Here is a 25,719-nt window from a genome sequence, read left to right as displayed (position 1 = left end):
TAGGCACTCTCTTGTGTATAACAAGTTGCTTTTCTCTTGTTGCTTTCAAGATTCTCTCTTTATCTGTGGCTTTTGACAGTATGATTATAATAATGTATCTCAGGAAAGGTCTCTTCAGATTTATCCCAGTTGGAGTTCTTTGTGCTTCTTCAACTTGTATGTCTATTTCTCAGACTTGGGAATTTTTTGGCTATTATTTCTTCAAATAGTTTCTCTTCTCCTTTCTCCCTTTCTTCTCCTTTCAAGACTCCCATAATGTGCATGCTGTTCTGCTTGAATGTGTCCCATAAGTCCTTTTGGCTCTCTTCATTTTTCTTTATTTGTTCTTCTTTTTGATCCTCTGCCTTGGTAATTTCAAAAGTTCTGTCTTCATGTTCATTGATTCTGTCTTCCGCCTGGTCAAGTCTGTTGCTTAGTCCTTCCCATAAATTTTTCAATTTAGTTCTTGTATTCTTCAGTTCCAGAATTTCTGTTTGGTTTTCATTTATAGTTTACATCTCTGTTGATAGTCTCATTTTGTTCATGCATTTCCCCCCTGATTTTGTTTAGTTGCCTTTGCTGTCTTTAATTCATTGAGCATCTTTATCATGGTAATTTTGCATTCTTTGGCAATTCATGTATTTCTGTTTCCTTTAGGTTCAGTTTCTGGAGGTTTAATTGGTTCATTTAAATGTGTCATGATTACCTGTTTCTTTTTATGTCTTGTTATTTTTGTTATTGAGGTTTTTAGTATCTGAAGAACCAGCTAACTCTTCCAAACTTTGTACTCTGGTCTCATACAGGGAGGACTTTCTTCACAAAGCCTGGCTAGAGATTCTGGAGACCTCTCAAGCCTTTTCTTGATATGTGTCCTCTCTGGCTTTTGCGTGTAATCTCCAATTTGAAGAAGTTGGCTGATTTTTACTCAGGACCTCTCCCTATTGTTTGTAGTATTGAGACCTAGCAGACACTGTAGTAAATCACTGTCCGGGGTCTCCACCTAGTGTCTGTTTGTGGTATTGCACATTCTGGTGCAGGGTTTATGTCTTTTTTTCAGAGGATGTCCCCCCAACCTGGCATCCATTCTTATTTGTATAGGTGATGGTCTCCCCAGAAGTGGCCCCCCCAATAAATCAGTTGGACATACAATCTTCTAATTTCCTCCCCAGAAAGAAGATAGGAGTTGGTGTTTTCCAATCCGATGCACCTCAGTGTGAGGTGTGGGGAGGGGCTCTAACCAGAGAGAGTGGAGAGTGTCAGGAATTCCCTACTGGTTGATGCTGTTGGCTTCATGCTCATCTGGGATGCATGAATTTTTAACTGGCTTCTGGATTTCTCACAGAAGTTTTTTGTCATCTTCTTGTTGTTAAATCTGTGGGGAAGGAAGGTCTAGGGCTTCTTATTCTGCCATCTTGCTAATGTCACTCCCAGAATTAATAGAATTTTTACTTTGAATTGGTTACCAGTGAGTTCCTAAGGAAAAGTGAGAAAAATCCTATTGGAACCTGGAGAAGTGAGGATCCATATTATATAGTTGCAGAAAGCTTAACAACACTGTCCTTACTAATATGCGGAAAGTGGAAAATGGGCTTAATAAACTGGGTGATATACCTAAGAAAATTATCAAGCAAAATGTCAAAGATGTCACTTGATTTTTCTTGCTGATTTTAGAAAAAAATGAAGGGAGAGAGATAAATTAAGAACTACTAAAGTAAGAAGAATGAGGACATGATGGTTTTTAGTTTTATTTCTAGATAGCAAGTGAGCTAAAAATTAGCATTGGATTCTCAGGAAAGACCAAATCCAGGCTATTATCAGAAAAAACATTTTTACACATCAAGTAGAGACGTGAGTATAAAATCATTTGATAAGACCTCACAAGGATCAAGGTGTTGCTACAGATGAGTTTATGTCATCTGATAAGCTGCTATGGATGAGAATATGGAAGGCTATAAACTTCCATTATGGGTATTGTAATTCAGGCCTGGGTTTGTAATTGAAAATAAGATAATGAGACATTCACCCAGATTCAGACAGACCAATTTGTTCAATTTGCATCATCAAGCTACTAGGGACAATTATGTTTTCTCCTGCTCCTTGGACAATAACATATTCTCTTGTGTTTCTGGAAAATGATTCCGCTCCTGGGCAATAAAAACCACAGAATTAAAGTGTGAACACAAACTATGGTATATGCTCTTTAGGCTACTGGGCAGTTAAACAGGCCAATTGAAGATCCATACTGTAGGACTCTTATGTATCTGATGATTACTTTAGGGGGTACCCACAGAAGTGACTGATAATGTTCTCATGATGGATATTACCTACTGATAACAGGCCAGCAAATGACAACAAAATTTTAAGATCCAGATTGAAGATCAGTGAGCTCTCTCATTTATAGTGCACAATCTGGCTCCCTCCCGCCTATGCTGTGTGGACTGGTATTGATTCAATGACTTTGACATAATCCCTATAGGCATACTTTATCCGTTCAAGGAAAAACAGAACTGGGGCAAAGTCTAAAATTCATCAGTTCCTAAGGAGCACCAGATACATTATGCACTGATGAAGGTGTATTGGGGAACTTATGGCAACAAAGGAATCTCTTCATATTTTTGGATACTGAGGAATAATTCACTGTGCTGCCAGGAGGTACTCATGTTACATTGGGAAATTACTTTAACTGTATATGGAAATAACTTTCAGATTGGACAATGGACTGTTATAATTTTGTGGGTGGGAACTTTAGGGCTGATACACATCAAGTAGTGGTGATTGATACTGCTGAATGTATTGTGGGAATAGATATGTTATATATGTGTAGTACTCTGGTTATTGTAAGGGATGTTCCCAATGGGGAAATGTTGTAATTCGAAGCAGATTAGTAAGATAAGTGTACACCAGGAACCATCTATCTTCCCCAGCACTGTCACGTAGTTCCTTTGTGATAGTAGAGGATAGCATTGTAGAGGGAAGCAGGTTACTACAGTAATCATGGAGATAATGGAGGAAGAAGAGCTTAATAAAAATATCACATTATTAAATAGCTTTGTGTGATCAATCAAAAAAGTCCAATGAAGCTTGGTGCTCCACTGTGGACCCCTGAAATTTAGGGAGGCATTATCTCCTCTGCAACTGCAGTTGTGATATCATGAAGTCGTGGAGTCGTCATGGAGTCCATTGTGCAGACCGAGGGCACGTGTTAAGCAGTGATGACATTGCTAATGCCTGTTAAGAGACAGTTTCTAGTTGCCATTTGGGTTCTAGTGAGGTATGAGCCTTCCTGCCCTGCCTCCCTCAGAATGGAGCTGCTGAGTATAAAATATATACTTTAGCTGCAGACTAGCATCAGCTCTTCATCAGTGGGGTGTCCCACAACTCAGATTGTAGTCTTCTGGCCCCTTTTTGTGACCTCCTTTGTGGTTTGTGGGACAAAGACTATGAAGAACTTGTATCCTTGGCTACTCTTCACTTCACTGTCTATGTAGATAAATAAAAATGGTTTGTTTTATCTGTACTCTCTGAATTAGTTAAGGCCCTGATCTTCTGATGTGATCTTGACAGACTAAGGATGAGCTCTTGGAGTTGTGGTTCGAAAATGGAGCATGGAGGAAATATAACCAGCAAAAGAGATATTAGGAATAGCTAAAAAATCTATTTTAGATATTGCCTACTTCAGATATTCTTTTACTTATTATTGCTTGCTTCTCCTGATATCTCTGTAAATTTTACCCTCATCCATACAGTCATCCAAATAAAATGCTTAGTTTTCCCTTAACTCTTTATTGTCATTCACTCAAAATTCAAACAATGTCAAATTCGGTCAATTCTATCTACTAAATCTATTTCTATCATCATAATGAAATCAGAATGAAAATCATAACATTTCCTGACCTAATACAATTTTAGCCCAAAATGAAGAAACAGTATTCATAGTCTCTTGGTGTGCAGTAAAGATTTTAACTCAATGGCTTAGAATGTTCAAAACCTGCTCTATCTGAGGAAAGGACTGGCCTTTTTCTCTCTCCTGGGAGACAACCTATAAGCCTTTTGAATATTTGATTTGATAAGGGTTTATTTGTATATTTGGGACTTGGGCTATGACAGATAGTTTAGCTATGAATCTGATTTATGGTGAGTGAGTGCTTTTGTTAAAGTGGGGCCATGGGTCATTTTATATCAGTCTGACCTCTTGGGGGACTAGAACTGAGGAGTTAAGGGCAGTCACTTGGGGCTGTCCATCTTACAAGACAGACACCCAATAAAAACCCTGGACACCTAGGCTTGGGTGAGTTTCTGTAGCTGGAATTTCTTCATACATCTTGTCATATACCACATACGTGTTGCTAGTAGAATTAACCAGTGTATGTAACTCCAAACAGGAAAGGACAACAGGAAGCTTGTGCTTGATTTCTTCTGGATTCCACCTAAGGCATTTTTCCTTTTCTGATTTTAATTTTTCTTTCCACTGTAATAAACCATAAGCATACTATAACAGCTTTTCAGAATTCTGTTACTCCTTCCAGTAAATCATGAAACTCAAACGTGTTCTTGGGGACCCCCAACACTCTTGGGATACTTCAGTGAAGGTAATTCAACAGATTAGTCTTTGTTTTGCATCTGGTGTTTTGGGATAAAAAAACCTCTTAGCCATTAATTTTCATGCAGGAGGTTTATTAGAACTACAATCTATAAGTTTGTGAGGAAGGCATGACTGGTTACAGCTAAATGTTGAACCAGTATTGTTGCAACAGAGTGCCCAGGCAATCTATGGGAGGAGGTAGAGATGGAAGAGCCCTTCAGAAATGTCTGGTATCGAGTCACAGAATGAGCCAAGTTAATGCCACAAGGATGAGTTATTGTGTATGAGCAGTCCCTCAGGAGTGTAACATTGAAGGATGTACATCACTTTGACCAAGGACCAGTCCAAGGAATAGATGTGTGCATTGAGTCATACTGTTGCTGTAGCCCATCTATCTTGCTACAAGATAGATGGTATACTTTATTTATCATTGCCATAGGTTATCTAAAATGGAACAATATCTGCTATATCTAGGAAGTGAAACACATTGATAAATGACAAAAAGCAGCTCTTTAGTTGAGATATCCTTGTATAAGAGTTTTCAGCTCCTATAGAACATGCTATACAGACAATGGCTTATGGTGACTAAGGCACTTAGTCTCTGTCTTGTGATCAACAGCAGTTCATGGACTCTGGAGAAAATAGATTCTGGGAAACAGGGATCAACTAATGTATTTTTGAGTTTTCTGAAAAGAAGGATGATAGGATGGTAAAAAACAAAAATAAACAAACCCCAGCTTTACTAAATTGCATGAGTGCAATTGCAGGTCTCTAGTTTTCACACATTTCCTTTTCTCAGGTTCACTACAAGACTATATTCCACTCAGTGATGTCATAATAACTTTGAGAATAATAAAGGGTAATAACTTAGAGAGGGTACCAATGGAAGCCTCTTTCAGCAGAGATTTCCATGCCATGTCATTCCATAAATCACCTGCTGTCCTACTAATAGCTGCACTTGCTTTATGTGCTATCCTTCTTTAGGAACCGTTGACTAGATTCCATGATACTATTTCTGAATAATTAATAGAATCAGGTTTTATATAACGATTGTCAAAAATTATATACAGCCTCATGGTTCAAAAGGCTATGGTTGTCAAGGCCTCTGTTAGTGGGTAGTCTTTGTCTATGTCCAGGAAGAAGCTCTAATATTACAATTAGGAGACAAGATTTGCCATATAGCATTTCCTCACTTGATTTTAAATGTCATTAGTTATCTGAATTCGGTTTTTCCTTTTATAAAAATCCTTTTAAGAAATACTACAAAATACAGAGTAAATGAAATATGTTCACTGATAATCCTGTTGCAAAACAGTGACAGATTGGAAACAATGGACCATGTTCACTGATAATCCTGTTGCAAAACAATGGCAGATTGGACGTTTTTGAAGAATGACCCTGCAACTCTGTGTCAGACTGAAAGGAAAATTCCCCAAGCCTCTCATCACAATTTTCTATACTTGTGCTTACTATACTTCTCCACCAAAATATACCTCACTCTACTCTCTGTATCACAGAGCATCTGCTGGGCCACAACTGCTGGTGTAACGTCAAAGACCCATGAGGACCTGTGGGACTTTATCTGCCATGAAACATCAGATTTTATGGACTGGCAGCTAGCCTTTGGGGTGATGTACAATAGATGCTGTCTAGTCTTTCTCATGATGGGATATCAAACATTTCATTAGGAAGAAGACCGGATAAATCAATGACATTCATTATTGATAATTCCTTGGCATTTCCTTTCTCTCTTTCCCACTTTTTGCAAGTGGTAATTTCTGTGCTTCTTGATCTCTTGGAAGTCATTTGGCAGGGAAAAGGCAAAAGAAGACGTAAGACTGGGGCTTCCCTGGTGGTGCAGTGGTTAAGAATCCGCCTGCCAATGCAGGGGACACAGGTTCGAGCCCTGGTCCGGGAAGATCCCACATACCATGGAGCAACTAACCCCCTGAGCCACAACTACTGAGCCCGTGTGCCACAACTACTGAAGCCCACGCGCCTAGAGCCTGAGCTCTGCAACAAGAGAAGACACCGCAATAAGAAGCGTGTGCACCAAACGAAGAGGAGCCCCCACTCGCTGCAACTAGAGAAAGCCCGCGCACAGCAATGAAGAACCAAAGCAGCCAAAAATAAATGAATAAAAATAAAAAATAAATAAATTTATTTTAAAAAGAACTGAAATTTAAAACAAAGAAGACTGTAAGACTGACTTGATTGTGTTTCAAAAACTAAAGCCCATGGGGTAACTAGAAGGTATGTGTGGAGGAGCTAATAAGAGAAAGAAGTTGAGTGTCTAGGAAGTCTGAGGATGGAGGAGTGCTTGTAGGTTCTGCGGGAGCAGGAACCCAGTCCTGAGCCCTGGCAGCACTCTATGGAAACAGAAGACCCCTTCCATTGTGGCTGTAAAAGGAGCTGAGCTGTCAGATGAGAAGCCTCAGATTCCAACATTTCATTGTGGTGTGAATGGCAGAATTGCTGCACCTGAGTGTCCACTGGTCCAGTAGTAACCTCTTTGAACAGGTAACTGATAACCAGTGCAGCTCCTCCTTGTAACCGTATATACTCCTGGAATCTAGATAGCTCTGGTGTGGAAGACTTGTGGAAATAATTTCCCAAAGTAACTGATTTGCAATTTTCTACCAGCCTGGAGGGAATGAGGACTTTAAAATAAATTTTCTTTGCCCATAGAAAATAAAAATGTGATGCCACGCCAGTACACATAGACTAATATCTGCTACATCTGTTTTTATAACTTTTTTTTCATTTCCTCTTTGTATCCAAGGTTCCTATCATACTGCTTGGTGACTATTACATGCTGAATAAATGGTTGCTGAATCAATGAAAGATTTTTAAAGCTCTTTATAATGACACCATTCTGTTTTACGCAGTTGTATGGCATATGTTATTTTATAACTCCACCATCAATTAACAAGTTTCCATTTACATTCTTTGGAAAATAAAAGTTGGTATTTTACTTAGTTTGTATGTCTTTAAATTCCAGTGGTTTTGTACAGTTTTTCATAAATTTATTAGTCATAGGATTTTTTTCTTTTGAAAATTATATGCTCTTGCCTTTTGACCATCTAATATTGAATTATGTATTCTTTTCATGAATATTTATTAGAATCCTACATATTAATATATAATCATTTTGAAAATTGTTAATTTGTCTTTTGCAGTTTATTTTTGATAGTATCTTATAATATTTTAAAATGTTGCATTATCCTTTTAAAACTTAGAGTACAGAAACTTACAAAGAAGAAAGTTAAATCTCATAAAGGTACACCACTAAAAGTTAACAGCTTTTATCATTTTGGTGAATATTTTTTCCAGATTTCTCCCATAAGTTTTTTAGAGTTTTGTCCAATAGAGGTTTTAAATGAGTATTTAGTCAAATCTACCTATAGTTAAATCATTGGCATTTGCTTTACTTATCAGAACATTTTCTTAATCCCAAGATTTTGTACCCACGTTTTCTATTGAATAACATGGCTTAATTGTTCCATTTGTCATTTTAACCATATGGAATATATATTTTTTTGGTTTAGAGAATAAAATCAAATTATTAGTCATTTATTTCTAAAGTTAGGTAATGATATTTATTACATAATCATTTTTTTCTACCAGTGATTTATGATGCCCAAATTATCAAATTTTAAGTGTTCTATACACCACCATCTCATTCTGGACTTCTTTTGATTTGTAAATGCATCTGCATTTCATTTCAGCGTATGCTGCCCCAAATACTTGCACCACCTTCCCTCCATAAACTTCATTTTTCTGGATCTTGTCTATAATTTGTAGATGTATTTGGAACTTTTTCAAATTGTCCCCAAAGTAATTATTACATCAATTACTCAGTCATTAATTAGAGCAGAATCAATGTTTTAAATACTATTCTATCTTTCTTTCCAGAAACATGCTAGGGTTCTACAGTTATACACATATTTTATTATGATTCCTTTAAAAGTATTATGACTTTCCTCAAACTTCTTATTATGATTAGTCATAGGCATTTTATATATAGTTATTTAGAACTGCAATTGTAAATGGCGTCCATTTTTCCTTTATATCTTTTTATTTGTTTTCCAAATTTTGCCAATATCTGGGAATGATCCCAATTTTTTTTGTTTATCTTGCTCTTTGATTAGCAGTTAGTTCCTGGAATCCTTTAAAACTGTGTCACTTTCATGGAGGTATCTTCCTGCTTTGCTTTTCTTGAGCCTTTTCTCCTAGAGCAAATACAATGAAAACAACAAACAAACAAAATTTTAAAAACATGGAAAAACATCTATGTCCTGCATTCTTTAGAGCAAGCTGATTCTTGGTCCACGAGTTTTGATAAAAACCATGACACCTGCCCTGAAAATTTGAGTGAATTTTGTGAAGAAAAAAGCCAAGCTCCCAGGGCAGGATCTGGAGAGGCAGCTTTGATAGTTTCAGCGCTCACCCTTGGACACCATGGTATTGGCTAACGGGGTCTTTGGAAGAGGAAAGGGAAGTATATAAAAGTTTTTAAACCCTTTCAAATTCTTGATCACTTAAAAATGCCAATAACTACCACCCTTTTCCTCTCTTTTCTTAACACTTTCATTCCCAGTGAAAACCAGATGGTCTGAATCTTACAGGCAGCACAATAGGACTCCTTCCCCTGAGATATATTGTCATCTGTGGAAGGGGCTCTTGTCCTCTCCCTGATCTCCCTCAGATCTTCAGTGACCAGGGCAGGTCACAGACCTACAGACACCAGCAATCTCAGAGAGGTTACTGCCCTCACTGGGCTGAGGGCTGCCAGGATTTGAGGGATGAGAATCTGGTGTCTGGATCTGTGCATGTTTGTGAAACACTTTCAAGGGTATGTATGTCACACTAGGGCATTAATTTTGGCTTCTTCATCACTAAACCTACTGGTGCCTACTGGTGTTGGTCTGTGTGATCTAGGGAGGCTTGGGGGAGTCTGAGGTCACTGTGAGGAGGGATGAGGCTGTAGCTAAACCAAAGGCACTGACCACCTGGAGTAGTCTAGGCGTAAGCCTTCTCCTGGGGACAATGACCCCGCATGGTGCCTTGCCCTCCTCAGCACGAACCTATATCACACAGCAACCCTAAGGGAGAGCCAGCGGTTTACTCACTCCTTTTCCACATCCTGGATGGAGTCAGGCAGAGGCTTATTCCTGGTTTCAGGAAGGAGTGGAACAACAAGGCCAGCGAGGATGGAGCAGACTCCATAGATGATCCAGGGTAGGTGGGGAGAATATACTGTTAGGATCATCAAGAGGGGAGCCAGGGCTGCCCCAATATTAGAAGCAATTCCCATGAATCCTGAGGCTGTTACCCTTGGAATGCAAACAACAATACAAAAATAATCTGGTATAAATCCATACAAGTAACTTGTGATTTATTATTTTGCTTTGATTATGGGAGACACCTCAGCAATATTTAGATACATGAAGGCTGATGACGTACTCTTACATTTAAAATATGCTCTTATTTGCTCACAAATTTTTCAAGTGCACAAGTGCATTAAGACATGTTTTCATTATTTAAAAAATACTGTTACCAACAGCACCTACCCTTTAATGGTTCAGCAGATTATGGGAGATGATACATTAAAGGGCTTAACTCATGCCTGACAAAAGTGAGATTTTAACAAAAATTTTGGCTATAATTTTTGTTATTATTAATACTATTATAATCAATGCTTTTGATAATGAATCAGATTAGTTTTCTTCCCACTATAAGTCTTGATTAGCTGGGAAAGGTCTGTTTTGACCCTGATAGAGCTTCCATGAGATTGTGTACCTGATAATGGTGGGGACTAGTTCATTTCCATGGACAAAAGAACACATGAGAGCCATAGAAGAAACTGCTATTCCCAAAGTTGACAAAGCCACACGCAAGGTCTGTATTTCTGGAGAAGAAGAAAAGTGAGACTCAGGAAATCTGAGCTGAAGAAATCACCATCCACCAAACTATAAGTGAAAAAGACACAGTTGGGGGACATCCCTGGTGGTCCAGTGGCTAAGACTCCACGATCCCAATGCAGGGGGCCTGGGTTCAATCCCTGGTCAGGGAACTAGATCCCACGTGCCGCAACTGAGGATCCCGCACACGGCAATGAAGGTCCCGCGTGTTGCAACGAAGACCCGGTGCAGCCAAATAAATAATTAAGTAAATAAATAAATATTTTAAAAAAAGAAAAAGACAGTTGGAGACATTTGCATGTGTTAAATACTTGGTAGAGAAAGCACACAGGGGCAGAGAATGTGCACAGCCTAATAGCTGAGAAATGTGACATCTGTATATTACAGCTTAAATAAGAAATTAAAAACCTGAGTTATTGCATCAACTCTTCCTACATATCAGAGATTTCAGAAATTTGCCAAAGATGGAGAGGGGAACAAAAGCCCAGCAAGAGTTTGCTTTCATTTACTCTGTCCAGTGTCTCCTCTGCCTTTCATGTATAACATAGGACTATCATATGAGCAATTACTGATGGATGTAAGACTCATCAATATCCTCCAGGAGTTCAAAACCTGGGTGTTTACACAATATTGACATGGGGCTAGTAATGCAGTAGAGAGTAATAAAAGAATGGGGCTCATATTAATGGATAAGCTGGAGAATTGCTTGATCTAGAATAATATTTGAAGATTCAAGAATAAGGATCTGTTTTAGGGAAAATATAGTTAGACTTTGGAAACCTCTGAAAGGAAGTTTCAGAAAGTCAGTTTTCTATTCCATTAAAAAAATCATGAAAGCGTTACAACATGGGAGTGGGCTCTGTTGTAAGGCAGCAAATTTGCGTTGATGCTGATATTCAAGATGGGATCCTGTAAAGTGCATCACTGCACTGGGAGTTAGCTGAAACATGGTGACCACCTGGGTTCCCCTATTCATTACATATGGTCATTTAATTTAGTAAAATTGATTTTAAGAGAGGCTGTTAACAGCTTAATGCCTTTTTGCTACTCTCTGTACCTTCTATGCTTGAAGACAAAGGATTAAAAATACCTTAGAGTCAAGATGACACCCTGGGACCAGGGTTACAGTTATGGCGACCTAATTCCAGACACAAGAGTGGATACATAGAATCAGGGAGTAAATTTTCACTGAAACTGTAGTAATAAGAAAGAGACCAGACAGAGAAAGTGACAGTTGTGTCCTCACATGAGATACAATTATACATAATGACATAATACTGCCATTTACAGTTACAAGTGTGATTGGCCAAAGAGAAAGTGATCAATTGCTCTCCCAGAGAAACTGTCAGGAATAAATGGCACCAATTACCAAATACATCTCAGTTATGGTGAAGACAACCATATGTCTGAACTGACTTTTCCTGACCTTTGACTATTTCTCAGCCACTTAATGACAGAATCTATCCTAAATCCTCAGATTGGTTTTGGAAAATCCTTAGAATCCTAGTCTTCACTTCCTTCTGGCTTCAGATTCTGTTTTCAAATCTCTGAGGTAAGACATTTTCTTATTTCAACCTGTGCTCTTTTCTCACCTTGAGGCGCAAATGTGATGGCCAGAATGGAAACTCCAAGGAGAAACATGAAGAGCGTCTGGCTTACTTTACGGCCCAGGTGATTCAGTGCCAAAAATGCAACATAATTGGCTGGGAGGTTGACTGCACCAAAAAGAACCTGGAACAGGAAAACATTGCTCCCCATGTACTGGAGGTGGAGAATCAGGCCAAAAAAGGACATGAAGTTTGCAAATCTGTGGTGAACAAAAATGAAAGACACATCATAAGGTTTAGAGCCTTTGTCTTACAAATGATGATAATAAATATTAACCAGGCAGCCAGTGGTTGGTTTTAAAGTATAAAAACATGGTATATTTTATGGAATAATTCATCGCAAGGTGATGATTTTAAAATTCTAAAATTGGAGCTCCTAATTATTGTTAAGTTTTGGGGGAGGGTTTGGAGTGTTTTTTGTGGAGGATGCATGATGGAGGCTTCTAGTGTTTTAGAGTTTTTTTCTATATCTTTATCTGGATGATGGTTGCATATTTATATATGGAAATATTCATTGAGCTGTATATTTTTGTGCACTTTACTGCTTGTAATTTTACCTCCATTAAAATGGAAAAAAACAAATGAAGAAAGTTAAAGCCAATGTCTGTACCATGACTGAAGTTCTCAGTCTCAGTTTCCAGTGATGAGATTGGTAGGGTGATATGATAAACAAAACTCTCCGTTGTATAAATAGCTCTGGGTCAGTATTTTCATAACCCTTTGACTACTCTAAACACAGCAATTATCATTATGGCTTCCTCTGTATTTTATCTCAAATCTGTTCCCACAACATGTTGTATCCTTTGATATGGGATAGATTCATGTCTCCACTACTTTAATGTCCCTCATGCACTCTGAGAAGCCCACCTCACAAAGGACAGGAGACAGATGCTCTTACGCAGGCTGGGTGTGCGGAACAAGTCAAACACAGAAGGTTTGGTCTGTGCAGCCTCCAGCTCTTCCTGCAGGATGGATCTCACAACCTTCAACAACAACAACGACAGACTGTTCAGTTGTCACACAACGGGAGGCACTGTGAGGCCCTCAACAGATGACAAGATAGATGATGTCCCTTTCTGTCTACTGGAAAATATAGCCACTGAGGATGTAATGACAGGAGTAAAAGTGGTATGAATAGAGAATTACAGAGTTAAAGGGGACTGAAGGAAATGATGTAGCAACAAAAATATTCAAACATAAGATTCGAGAGGGCTACAGGGCATCAGAAAGGGAGTGTACCTTAGATACTCAGATTAGAAAGGGAATCAAATGCAGAGTTGCTTGGATTATGTTCCAAAGCTCCATTTGTGCCAGATGGGCATGAAAGACCTGAGAACTAAGCTTGGTTATCAGCTGGCTGTCCTTTGCAGAGAAACTGTTTATCTCAGGAAAAAGAACATTTCCTGAGAATCTTTATTTTGGTTCTTTTCTCAGTCACTTTGGGGGAAATCCTGGCATGTTATGCCTCCATGAATGAGATGCCTAGAATTAAAACTGAGGATGAAATTAGGAGAGATCTTGGTATAGAATGATTTAAACCCAGAGTTGGTTATAATCTGGAGTTACTTAATAGCCCTGCGATGTGCTAAGTATATACCTTGAGGAAGGTAATTAAATATTTCTAAAACTCAATTTACTTGTCATTAAAAAGAAGAATAAGTAGAAGAATCAGAGTAGGAGGACAGTAGGTGGAGAAAAATAATAGCATTTCCCTCACAAGGATTTCCTGGTCCATACATGAGGCTAAAAATATGCATAAGGAATTATATCCAGCATACCTCAGATACTTACTTATTAGTTATTCAAACAATATAGTCTTAATTCTTATCCCACCTCTACAAATGAAAACGTACCATGAAGTCCATTGGAATAATTCCATGAGGAATTCAGAGAAGTGAAAGGCCACCCTAACTGAGGACCTACACATGCAAGAATGTCCTTTCATTTAAAGAACAAGCCTAAATAGAGAAATATTGGACTTACACTTTTAGAAGAGAGGAGTCAGGATTGCATCTAACACCAGAATCCCATGACCACAGGCCATTGTCATGGATGATAATGTCAGAATGTGCTCAAATAATACTTTAAACTTGGGCCAGATGAGGGATGCAATGCCTGCAAGACTAGCCTTAAATTACATTCAATATCAAAGTTAAAGTTTGGGATATGGTGTGGTTATTTTACACTGGCCGTTCATTTTTGGTGAGCAAGCAGAGATGTGAATAGTGTTAGCAGATGTATTTGGGGGGCGATGCCAGATCACTTACAGGAACTCAAGGAGCTCCTCCTACCTGGTAAAATCCTTATTCAGGGGAAAAGAGGCCCATATTCAAATGGGAGCCTGCTGTATCTTCACTTTTTAAAAGGCACTTTTCTCTCTGATCTTCACTTCATTTTCTTGCTTAAAAAATGCTTTGTACCGGGCTTCCCTGGTGGCGCAGAGGTTAAGAATCCGCCTGCCAATGCAGGGGACACGTGTTCGAGCCCTGGTCTGGGAAGATCCCACATGCCTCGGAGTAGCTAAGCCCGTGTGCCACAACTACTGAGCCTGTGCTCTAGAGCCCGTGAGCCACAGCTACTGAAGCCTGCGCGCCTAGAGCCTGTGCTCTACAACCCCGCAATGAGAAGCCCCCGCAATGAGAAGCCTGCACACCGCAATGAAGAGTAGCCCCCCTGTTCATCGCAACTAGAGAAAGCCTGCGCGCAGCAACGAAGACACAACACAGCCAAAAATAAATAAAATAAATTTATATATAAAAAAAAAATGCTTTGTACCACTCATAACACTATCCTGGGGTAAAAAGCATGAAACAGCCCTCGTCTGAACCCTTGCCCAGTAGCGTTCTGGAATCACTGTGTAAAAATTCACAAAAGCCCTTTGTTAAATTTTTAGATAGTTTGTAAAGCAGTTGCCATCTTGTTGGTGGCATGAAACTCACTGTGGTGGTAATAGTCACACCACGGAAATTGATAATTACCACAAATCTGAGATCTATGGCTTTTTTTTCCTCTTGTAATGTTAAGTGTTAAACATTTACCAACACACCACTGGCTTGACCCCTCTGCAAGTCATTTGGACTGCTCTCAACTGCAAATTTAATCATCTCTCTGCCTGGTTTAAACCTGGATAGTTCTACCTTAACCTGTAAGACCCATTTCAGATATAACTACTTCCAAGATGCATTCATTGCCCACATACCTGCAGTTCAGATTATATGTCCCTCCTTGACATTCACATTCCACCCTTGCTTTAATTCAAAGAGACTTTATCAAGCCCATTTTATTTGTTGAGTGTGATCTTTCTGAAGATAGAAACAGTAGACTTTTCCCCTCCGCGACTGTCACAGGATCTGTCATCAAGTAGTCCTGAAATAAATTTGGAAGGGAAAGAGGAAGACAAAAAGAAAGAGGGAAGACAGGGAGGGTGGAAGAAACTGGCTGAAGGTGGAATGCATTTAGAAGCTGAAAGATCTGAAATTCAAGAACCAATATAGGTATAAAACATTGATTTGGAGAGTTTTGAGAAGATGTTTGTCAATGAGATCAGAAATGGAGAAAATGGACATTTATTTCTTCAAAATTACAATTTATGATATTTAGAAAGAAACGTCTCTTAATGTAGAATAGTTGGGAAAACTCTGAAGTTTTATGGATGTAAGAGAAACCTGTGGAGGATTCAGGGGAGAAATTTGTGTTGCTCTCTCATAGTTGCCATGTCACTTACCATCACATAAGTGTGCCATCATTGAGTTTGTGAGAATCGAGTTTCAATTTAATACTTTTTTATGGCTTGATTGGACAGTGCACCTTGGGATCCTTTAAGAAAGTGTATTTCTTATACAGCCTGAAGTGTAATTCAGGCTGGGCTAGTGTGGAGCATGAGTTCTTGTGTTTCTACTGGGTCTGAAACAATTAGGACAATAGAAAAGACGACTGAAAAAGACTGTACATGTCACACAGGAATGGGAGGAGGAAATTGGACAGAGCAGAGGTGAGAGGAGAGTATCAGAATTTGGAATGTACAGAGTTTAGAGCAGGAAGGAAAGTAGATAAGACCACAACTGCATTGAAATACCAGAACCAGTAGAATGAAATGAGCAGGGGAGGAGGACAATTTATTAAAAGATAAAGAAGGAAAAGATGGAAAAATGAATCTGCCAAAGGATGATTGAAATAAGAACTGACCAAAAAGAAGTTGCCTGAGAAACACTGGTGGCTTGGGGTAGGGACACTTTCTTCATAATCTTCATGTTTCCAAGAAGAAAGACTTCGAAAGAGTAATACTACAGACCACTTTATACCTACCCTCACTGCCCCTGAAGGACTGAGGTATTTGACTGGTAAATTAGGAGAATGCAATGGATATGCTTCAGTGACCCAGAATGCCTTTAGAATGAAAATTCATTCAGATTTGCTGCCTGGGTCACACCTTATATTTAGCAATGCAGGCTCTGCATCTGTGGAAAAACCTGGCACTTGTGAATAAGTTCAGTTGTGGGTTGAAGTGTTAGCAAACTTATTGTTGCTGGAACTTTAGACATTTCCTCTATTTCAGTTTTCACTGTAGTGAAAAACATAATTTTTTATTGTCATCTTTCTGAGCACATTAACTATCACTCAGTTGGGTGTGATTTAGGCAGAGGAAATGTTTATCATTTACTGGACTCCAAGACATCCAAAACTGGATTAATCAATGGATTGTTATTGATATAAAGGGGAACAGCTTTAAGTTAGAAGGATTGTCTGGAGTGAATGTGTTTGGCAATCTGTCAGATGGAGGTTAAACATGACTAAGACCACAAATTTCTGAATAATCTTCACAAAATTTAAAAAATGAAATTAAGGCAATTTTGGGTACTCATTCATGCATAGAATCCAGTTCCTAAACCAAATTTCATTTGTTCCTCTTGTACAATGTTGTCTTTCTTCTTGGCACTGAGGTGATTGTCAGTTGCCATTTACCCTGATAATGCATTGTTCCTTTCTTTCTTCCAGCTCGTAACACTTATTTTATTATTTACCTGGCAAATAACTTTCCTGTAAGATTTAAGCTTTAATTCTTTGGATTGGGCCAACCTGGTAGACAAAATACTAGGTGCGGGCTTGGAACTAAAGATACTTCCAAGATGTTAGTTGGCCCAAAATAATTTCCTATAAGTCAGGTATATATTGACACAGTCTCAGAGTGCCATAGAGCTCCACCTAAATTTCAAAATTTCTTTAAAAAAAGGACTATGCCAATGGTTCTTTATCATCTCAGGGCCTCTCAGTGCCACTGCCTCTGTGTAATAACCCCAGGCACCACGCCACCTTTCTCAGGACCCCAGCAACATGCCTGCCTGTGGATCCCATCACCAGACCTGCCCTTGGCCCATGACCAGCAGCAGGCCCATCCAGGGACCCTGAAATGAGACTTGCCTACCAACAACAGCACCTGTGGACCCTGGCATCTAGCCTGTCCACAGACAATGGCACCAGGCCTGGCCACAGACCCCAGAACAAGTTCTGCCTCTCCATGGACGCTAGCAGTGGACCCTCCCACCTGCAGACCCTGGCTGAAGGCACAGCCATATGTGGACTGAGGCAGTAGGACCACTAATGAACCCTGCTAACTGACCCACCTGTAGTCTCTGCCAACTGGCCTGCCCAGAATTTCCAGTGACTGGTGAAGAGCTTCCCTGCCAAAGCCAGACTGTAAAGACTGGAAGAAGTAACTGCTTCTTCATATGCACAAACACCAATACAAGGCTGCAAGGATCACAAAGAATCAGGAAAACATGACATCACCAAAAGAACAAAATAAAGCACTAGTAACCAATTCTTAAGAAGTGTAGATCTACAAACTGCCAACAAAGATTTAACAATAATCATAAAGAAGCTAGTGAGCTGCAAGAGAACCCAGAAAGACAACAAAATGAAATTAGGAAAACAACACATAAAGAATATAAGGAGTTCAACAAAGAGACAGAAACCATAAAAAAAAAAAACCAAACAGAAATTCTGGAGCTGAAGCATATAATAAATGAACTAAAAAAATTCAATTAAGAGCTTCAACAGCATATTTGATCAAACAAAATAAAGGACCTATGAACTCAAAGACAGGCCATTTGAAATTATATAGTCAGAGGAACAGAAAGAAAACAGAATGAAAAAGAGTGAAGACAGCCTAAGGAACTTATGGAACAATATAAAAAAATCAATATACACATTATAGGAATCCCATAAGGAGAAGAGAGAGAGAAAGGACCAGAAATCTCATTTAAAGAAATAATGGATGAAAATTTCCCTTATCTGGGGAGAGTGGTGGATATTCAGATTCACAAAGCTCAAAGGACTCCAAATAGGTAGACCCTAAAGAGGTCTACATGGAAACATATTATAACTAAATACTCAAAAGTGAAATATAAAGAGAAAATTTTGAAAGCAGCAAGAGAAAAGTGACTCACCACACTCAACAAAACTCCCATAAGACCATCAGTGGATTTCTCAGCAGAAATTTTGTAGGAAAGGAAAGAATGGAATAATATATTCAAAGTACTGAGAGAAAAACCTGCCAACCAAGAATGGAGTACCCAGCAAAAATGTCCTTTAAAAATGAGGAAGTTAAAGACTTTCCCAGAGAAAAACTGAGGGAATTTGTCACCAATAGACGTGCCTTACAGGAAGGGCTAAAGGAAGTTGAAATGAAAAGGATACTAAACAGCAACACGAAAGCATGTGAAAGTAAAAATCTCTATGGTTAAAGTAAATATAAGACAAATACAGAATAATCTAATACCGTAATGGTGGCATGTAAATTTCTTTAACACTAGTATAAAAGTTAAAAGACAAAACTGTTAAGAATAACTAGAACCACAAAAATTATTAATAGATATATGATTTGAGAGAAGTGAATTCTCGCATTAATAACATCAAACATGTGTTTAGGGAAAGTAAAAGTATAGTTTTTGCTCATAATAGAATTTAAGTTGTTATCAGCTTAAAATAGACTGTTATAACTATAAGAAGTTTTATGCAAGTCTCATGGAAACAACAAAGAGAAAACCTACAGTAGATATATAAAATAAAAACAGAAAAGAATCAAAGTATTGTATATCACTACAAAAAATCAAATCACAAGGGAAGATAGCAATAGAAGAGAGGAAAAAAGAACTATAAAACAGAGAGAAAACAATTTATCAATTGTAAGTACTTACCTATCAATAATTACTTTAAATGTAAATGGATTAAACTCATCCATCAAAAGATATAGGGTGGCTGAATGAATTAAAAAAAAAAAGATCCAATTTTATGCTATCTGTAAGACAGTCACTTTAGATTTAAAAACACAATAGACATAAAGTGAATGGATAAAAAAAGACATTCCATGCAAATGAAAACCAAAACAGAACAGGGATAGTCAACTTGTATAGATAAAATAGACTTTAATCAAAAACTGTCACAAGAGACAAAGAAGGTAATTTATAATGATAAAAGGATCACTGCAACACAAAGATATGACATATAACCCACAAAGATTGAATCAAGAAGAAACAGAAAGCCTCAATAGGCCAATAACTAATAAAGAGTATGTGGCAGTAAGTTTTAAAATTCCAGAAATAAAAGCCTAACACCATAGGGCTTTACAGGTGAATTCTACCAAACATTTAAAGATTAATTAATTAGATATTAATTAATTAATACCAATCCTCTCAAACTCTTCCAAAAAATAGAAGACAGGGACAGTTCTAAACTCATTTTGTCAGACCAATATGATCCTGATACAAAAGTGAGACAAAGATACCATAAGAAAAGAAAAGAAAAATGCAGGCCAATATTCTTGAAGAACATAGTTGAAAAAATCATCAAGATAGTAGCAAACCAAATTCAACAGCATATTAAAAGGATCATGCACCATTACCCAGTGGGCTTTATTCCTGGGATGCAAGGATGGTTCAATATAAGCAAATCAATGTGATACACCAAATTAACAGAATGAAGGCTAAAGATCGTGTGATTACCTCAATAAATGCAAAAAACACATTTGACAAAATTTAATGCACTTCCATGGTAAAAATTCTCAACAAATTAAGTATTGAAGGAACTTACATTAAAGGCCATGTATGCAAAGCCCACAGCTAACATCATACTCTATGGTGAAAAACTGAAAGTTTTTCCCTTAAGATCTGGAACAAGACAAGGATCACACTTCAATGTAGGACTGGAAGTCCTGGCCAGAGCAATTAGGTAAGAAAAAATAATAATAAAAGGCATTCAAATCAGAAAGGAAGAAGTAAAATTATCTGTTTGAAGGCAACATGATCTAATTTGTAGAAAACTCTAATACATATCCAAAAAATTGTTAGAACTAATAAATGAATTCAGTAAAGTTGCAGGATACAAAATTAACATATAAAATCAGTTATATTTCTATACACCAGCCATAAACTGTCTAAAGATAAAATTAAGAAAACAATCCTGTTTGCAATAGCATCAAAATAATAAAGTATTTAGGGATAAACTTAACCAAGGAGGTGAAAGACTTGTATACTGAAAACTATAATCCCTGAAGAAAGAAATTAAGGCAGATACTAGAAAATTGAGAGACATCATGTTCATGGATTAAACAAGTAAATTAATACTGTTAAGATGTCCATACAACACAAAGCAATATGCAGATTCAATAAATCCCTGTCAAAATCCCAATGGCATTCTTTACAGAAATAGAAAAAACAATCCTAAAATTCATATGGAAACACAGAAGATCCCCACAGTCAAAGCATTTTTTTTTGTTAGTTTCTGCTTTATAACAAAGTGAATCAGTTATACATATACATATATTCCCATATCTCTTCCCTCTTGCATCTCCCTCCCTCCCGCCCTCCCTATCCCACACCTCTAGGTGGTCACAAAGCACAGAGTCAAAGCATTTTTGAACAGAAACAAAGCTGGAAGCATCACATATTCTGATTTCAAAATATATTATGAAGCCACAGTAACCAAGGGTGTGATACTGGCACAAAAACAGACATATAGACCAATGGAACAGAATAGAGAGCCCAGCAATAAACTTATGCATATACAGACAATTGATTTCTGACAGTTGTGACAAGAATTCACAATGGGGACAGGATATTGTCAATAAATGGTGTTGGGAAAACTGGATATCCACATGCAAAGGAATGAAACTGGAAACTTACACTATACACAAAATCAACACAAATGGATTAAAGACTAAAATGTAAGATCTAAACTGTAAAATTCCTAAAGAAAACATAGGAGAAAAGTTTGTTGATATTGGTCTTAGCAATAATTTTTTGGATGTGACACCACAAGCACAGGCCATGGGCAGAAATAGACAAATCGTACTAAATACATCAAACTGAAAAGCTTCTACACAGCTAGGAAATAACTGACAAAATGAAAAAGCATCTACAGAATGGGAGAAAATATTTGCAAGTCACATGTCTTATAGAGGGTTAATATCCAAAATACATAGGAAACTCGTACAACTCAATAGTAAAAAAGCCAAATAACTTAATTAAAAAATTGGCATACGGGGGCTTCCCTGGTGGCGCAGTGGTTGAGAATCTGCCTGCTAATGCAGGGGACACGGGTTCGAGCCCTGGTCTGGGAAGATCTCACATGCCGCGGAGCAACTAGGCCCGTGAGCCACAACTACTGAGCCTGCGCGTCTGGAGCCTGTGCTCCGCAACAAGAGAGGCCGCAATAGTGAGAGGCCTGCGCACCGCGATGAGGAGTGGCCCCCGCTTGCCACAACTAGAGAAAAGCCCTCGCACAGAAACGAAGACCCAACACAGCCAAAAATAAATAAATAAATAAATTAATTAAAAAAAAAATTGGCATACGAACTGAATACACATTTCTGCAAAGACAACATACAAGTGGCCAAGAGGTACATGAAAAAGTGCTTAACACCACTAGTTGTTAGCGAAAGGCAAATCAAAATTATGAGTTATCACTTCACACCAGTTAGGATGGCAATTATAAAAAAAAGTATTTAGTGTTGGTAAAGATGTGGAGAAAAGGGTACCCTTGTACACTGCTGCTAGGAATGTGAAATGGTGTAGCCACTATGAAGACAGTATGGAGTTTCCTCAAAAAATTAAAAATAGAACTAGTATATTATCCTGTAATCCCTCTTCTGGGTATATATCCAAAGGAATTGAAATCAAGATCTTGAAGAGATATCTGCACTCACATGTTCACTGGATCATTATTCACAATAGCTAAGATATGGAAACAACCTAAATGTCCATCCATGGATGAATAGAAAATATATATATGTGTGTGTGTGTATACACATATATATGTAAAATGGCATATTACTCAGCAATAAAAAGAAGGAAATTCCACCCTTTTCCACAGCATAATGAACCTAGAGGTCATATGCTAAGTAAAATAATCCATGTGCAAAAGAACAAATACTACATGATACCACTTATACGAGGAATCTAAAAGAGTCAAACTCGAAGAAGCAGAGAGTAGAATGGTGTTTGCCAGGTGCTGGGGGATGTGAGAATTGGGGAAATATTTGTCATAGAGTACAAAGTTTCAGTTGTGCAAGATAAGTCAATCCTAGGGATCTACTTTACAGTCTAGTGTCTAGGGTTATAATACTGTACCGTATACTTAAAATTTGCTGTGAGGGTAGATCTTATGTTGAGTGTTATCACAAAAAATAATGAATAAAGGGCAGAGAAAGTTTTAGGAGGTAGTGGATATGTTTATTGCATAAACTGTGGTGATGATATTTAGATGTATACTCATCTGCAAACACATCAAGTTATGTACATTAAATATGTACAGCTCTTTGTATGTTAATCATACCTCAATAAAGTGTTTTTTAAAAAATCTATCACACGTGCAATTGAACTTATTTGCAGAAATGTTTTATTGCTTCTCTTTGGCTGTCTAGCTCCTAGCACTCTCTTTTTCCTGTTAAATGAGGGCAGATGATTTCTCCTTGTCTCTATTAGAATTCTCTTATCGTTGCAAACAAAAAAGTTAACAACAGAAATACCATATGATCTGGCAATATCAATTATGGTTATATAGCCAAAAGAATTGTACACAGGATCTTGAAGAGATATTTGCATACTCATATTCATTGCCACACTATTCACATATGGAAACAACCTAAATGCACATCAATGGATGAATGGATAAAGAAAATGTAGCATATTCATACCATAGGATATTATTCAACCATAAAGATGAGGCAATCCTGCCATATGCTATATCATAGATGAATCTTGAAAATTTTGCTAAGTGAAGTAAGTCAGTCACAAAAGGATAAATAGTTCTCATAGAAGGACAAATACTGCATGGTTCCACTTATATGTGGTATCTAAAATATTAAAATAATAGAACAATAAGTAGAATGGTGGTCACCAGGGACTGGGGACAAGGGAAGTGAGAAATTGTTGTTTAATGGGTATAGAGTTTTAGTCATGCAAGATGAAAAAGTCCTAGAGCTCATTGTACTTATAGTTAACAATACTGTATTGTACAGTTAAAATTTTTAGATTTCATTCTATGCATTTTGACCACAATAAAAGTTACTTTAAAACATATGTTAAAATTTCTCTTATTAATATTAAAGCTCTGTGAAAAATGGAATTCTGACTCATACTGCTATGCATGACCAAGCACCATGCCTACTACATTTTTTCAATACATAATTTATATGTTCATGACATGATGAATGGTCTACTTTATGACATAGAGCAGCGTCTGCCTTCCATACCTGGGGTGGAAAATTAAAAAAGAGAAAGACCTCTTTGAAGCATTTCCACTCAGTCATGCTCTTGGAACTTGTAATAAGTAGAATGTAAACTCCACAAAACAGAGATTTGGACTATTGTGGTCATTACCATATTTCCTACATAGAACAGAATGCCCTTTCAGTAAATATACCATGAATGGAAGCATATACGATTGACTTGACAAATAAGCCTCCTTATGCTCTATTCTGCATGGTCACTAAGCTGCCCTTCAACTTGCCTTACTATCCTGAAAAAAAAAAAAAACCATTGAAATGTTAATTGGAAAAAAATGAATTAGTTTTTGTTACTTTCTCTAACACAAAGTGAGAACAATAACAACCTTTACAATCATAAATACTGTACCATTTTTCTAGATTCCACATACATGTGTTATCTGCCTCTGTTGAGTAAAATATCTGCAACCAGTCCTTTCGGCATCAGCATCCTAATGTTGACAGCTATTGAAGACCAGGACAATGAGGTAAGAAGACCCCAAACCACACCAGTGTTCCCACCCTTTATTCACTTTATGGACACCGACTAGTGTATATGTCAGGTCATGTCTTTCCTATATTCCATAACCAACTCCCTCTCCTGTTCACCTCCATGGTTAGGGCGTCTCCAGCATTCTTCCTTCCATTCTTGTGAGCAGCTTTTCTAAGTTCCTTTAAGCCCTCCTCGGGTTTGTTGGTGATAATCAGCCACCGAGCAGACTCTGCCAGCCACCTGATCAAAGAAGAGGACAGAGGTGCCGTCAACTTTCATTTGCCCATTTTTTTTCACATAGGCTTTTTCCTGAAATGCCTCTCCCCTCCCATCTAATACCTATCTCTTGTTTCGTTATACCAGGAAATATAAACTTATGTTCTTTTGTACCATAACTAGGAAGCAGTGAAGATGACCTCTCCATGCAGTACACCTTCACTGCTGGGAATATAGAGTTGGAGTCATAGTGCCCTCCCCCCATTATTTAGGGGGATATTATCAGTTTTAGCAAATAAAACACTGTGTTTGGGCTTCCCTGGTGGCGCAGTGGTTGGGAATCCGCCTGCCAATGCAGGGGACACGGGTTCGAGCCCTGGTCCGGGAGGATCCCACATGCTGCGGAGCAACTAAGCCCGTGCGCCACAGCTACTGAGCCTGCGCTCTAGAGCTCACGAGCCACAGCTACTGAGCCTGCGTGCCACAACTACTGAAGCCCGTGCGCCCTGGAGCCCATGCTCTGCAACAACAGGGGCCACCCCAATGAGAGGCCCGCGCACCACAGCGAGGGGTAGCCCCACTTGCCACAACTGGAGAGAGCCCGCGCGCAGCAACGAAGACCCAAGGCAGCCAAAAATAAATAAATAAATAAATAAAAACTAAAAAAAAACACAAACAAACAACAAAAAACTCTCTGTGTTTAGTTAAATTTGAATTCAGATAAACAGTGAATATGGGTAATTCTTGAGTATGACTATGTCCCGTGCAATATTTTGGACATACACTAAAAAGTATTTGCTGTTTATTTGAAATTTTACTTTAATGAGACACTATTTTATCTGGTTAGTAAATAAAAATACAGAATTCTTAGGTAAATAGAAATTTCATATAAGCGATGAATAATTTTTAGTGTAACTATGCTCCATACAATATTTGGCATACTATACGAAAAGTTTGTTGTTTTATCTAAAATTCAAGTTTAACTGAATGCCCTTGATATTATCTGGCAACCCTACCCATTCTGCTTCTTTAAGTGTACATAGGGCACAGATTAGTAGAGCATGTGCTCAAGTGTTGACTAAGACCAACCAGAATTCTTGCATCCTAACTTCAGGTACCTTGCATCCAGGATCCTCTAAGACAAAGGAAGTAAGAAA

General features: G+C 38.0%; 1 protein-coding gene across 2 annotated transcripts in view; it reads right to left on the bottom strand.

Annotated features, from left to right (window-relative positions):
• Nucleotides 1–8,732: 8,732 nt before the first annotated feature.
• Nucleotides 8,733–25,719, bottom strand: part of LOC133099713 (organic anion transporter 7) — a 37,069-nt gene continuing 20,082 nt past the window's right edge. Inside the window, exons 5-10 of one of the 2 annotated variants that reach the window (XM_061203531.1) lie at nucleotides 24,463–24,586; nucleotides 12,960–13,075; nucleotides 12,078–12,292; nucleotides 10,364–10,472; nucleotides 9,694–9,897; nucleotides 8,733–8,793 (exon numbers count right to left, since the gene is read on the bottom strand). In XM_061203531.1, the coding sequence (XP_061059514.1) occupies nucleotides 8,733–8,793; nucleotides 9,694–9,897; nucleotides 10,364–10,472; nucleotides 12,078–12,292; nucleotides 12,960–13,075; nucleotides 24,463–24,586 (829 nt within the window). The remainder of the gene's footprint in view (nucleotides 8,794–9,693; nucleotides 9,898–10,363; nucleotides 10,473–12,077; nucleotides 12,293–12,959; nucleotides 13,076–24,462; nucleotides 24,587–25,719) is intronic. The other variant, XM_061203532.1, reaches the window with a different exon arrangement.

The sequence above is a fragment of the Eubalaena glacialis genome, chromosome 10, assembly GCF_028564815.1.
Source record: "Eubalaena glacialis isolate mEubGla1 chromosome 10, mEubGla1.1.hap2.+ XY, whole genome shotgun sequence".
Lineage (NCBI taxonomy): Eukaryota > Metazoa > Chordata > Mammalia > Artiodactyla > Balaenidae > Eubalaena > Eubalaena glacialis.
The sequence above is the reverse complement of the archived record's forward strand: the minus strand, read 5'-3'. Positions and strand labels throughout refer to the sequence as shown.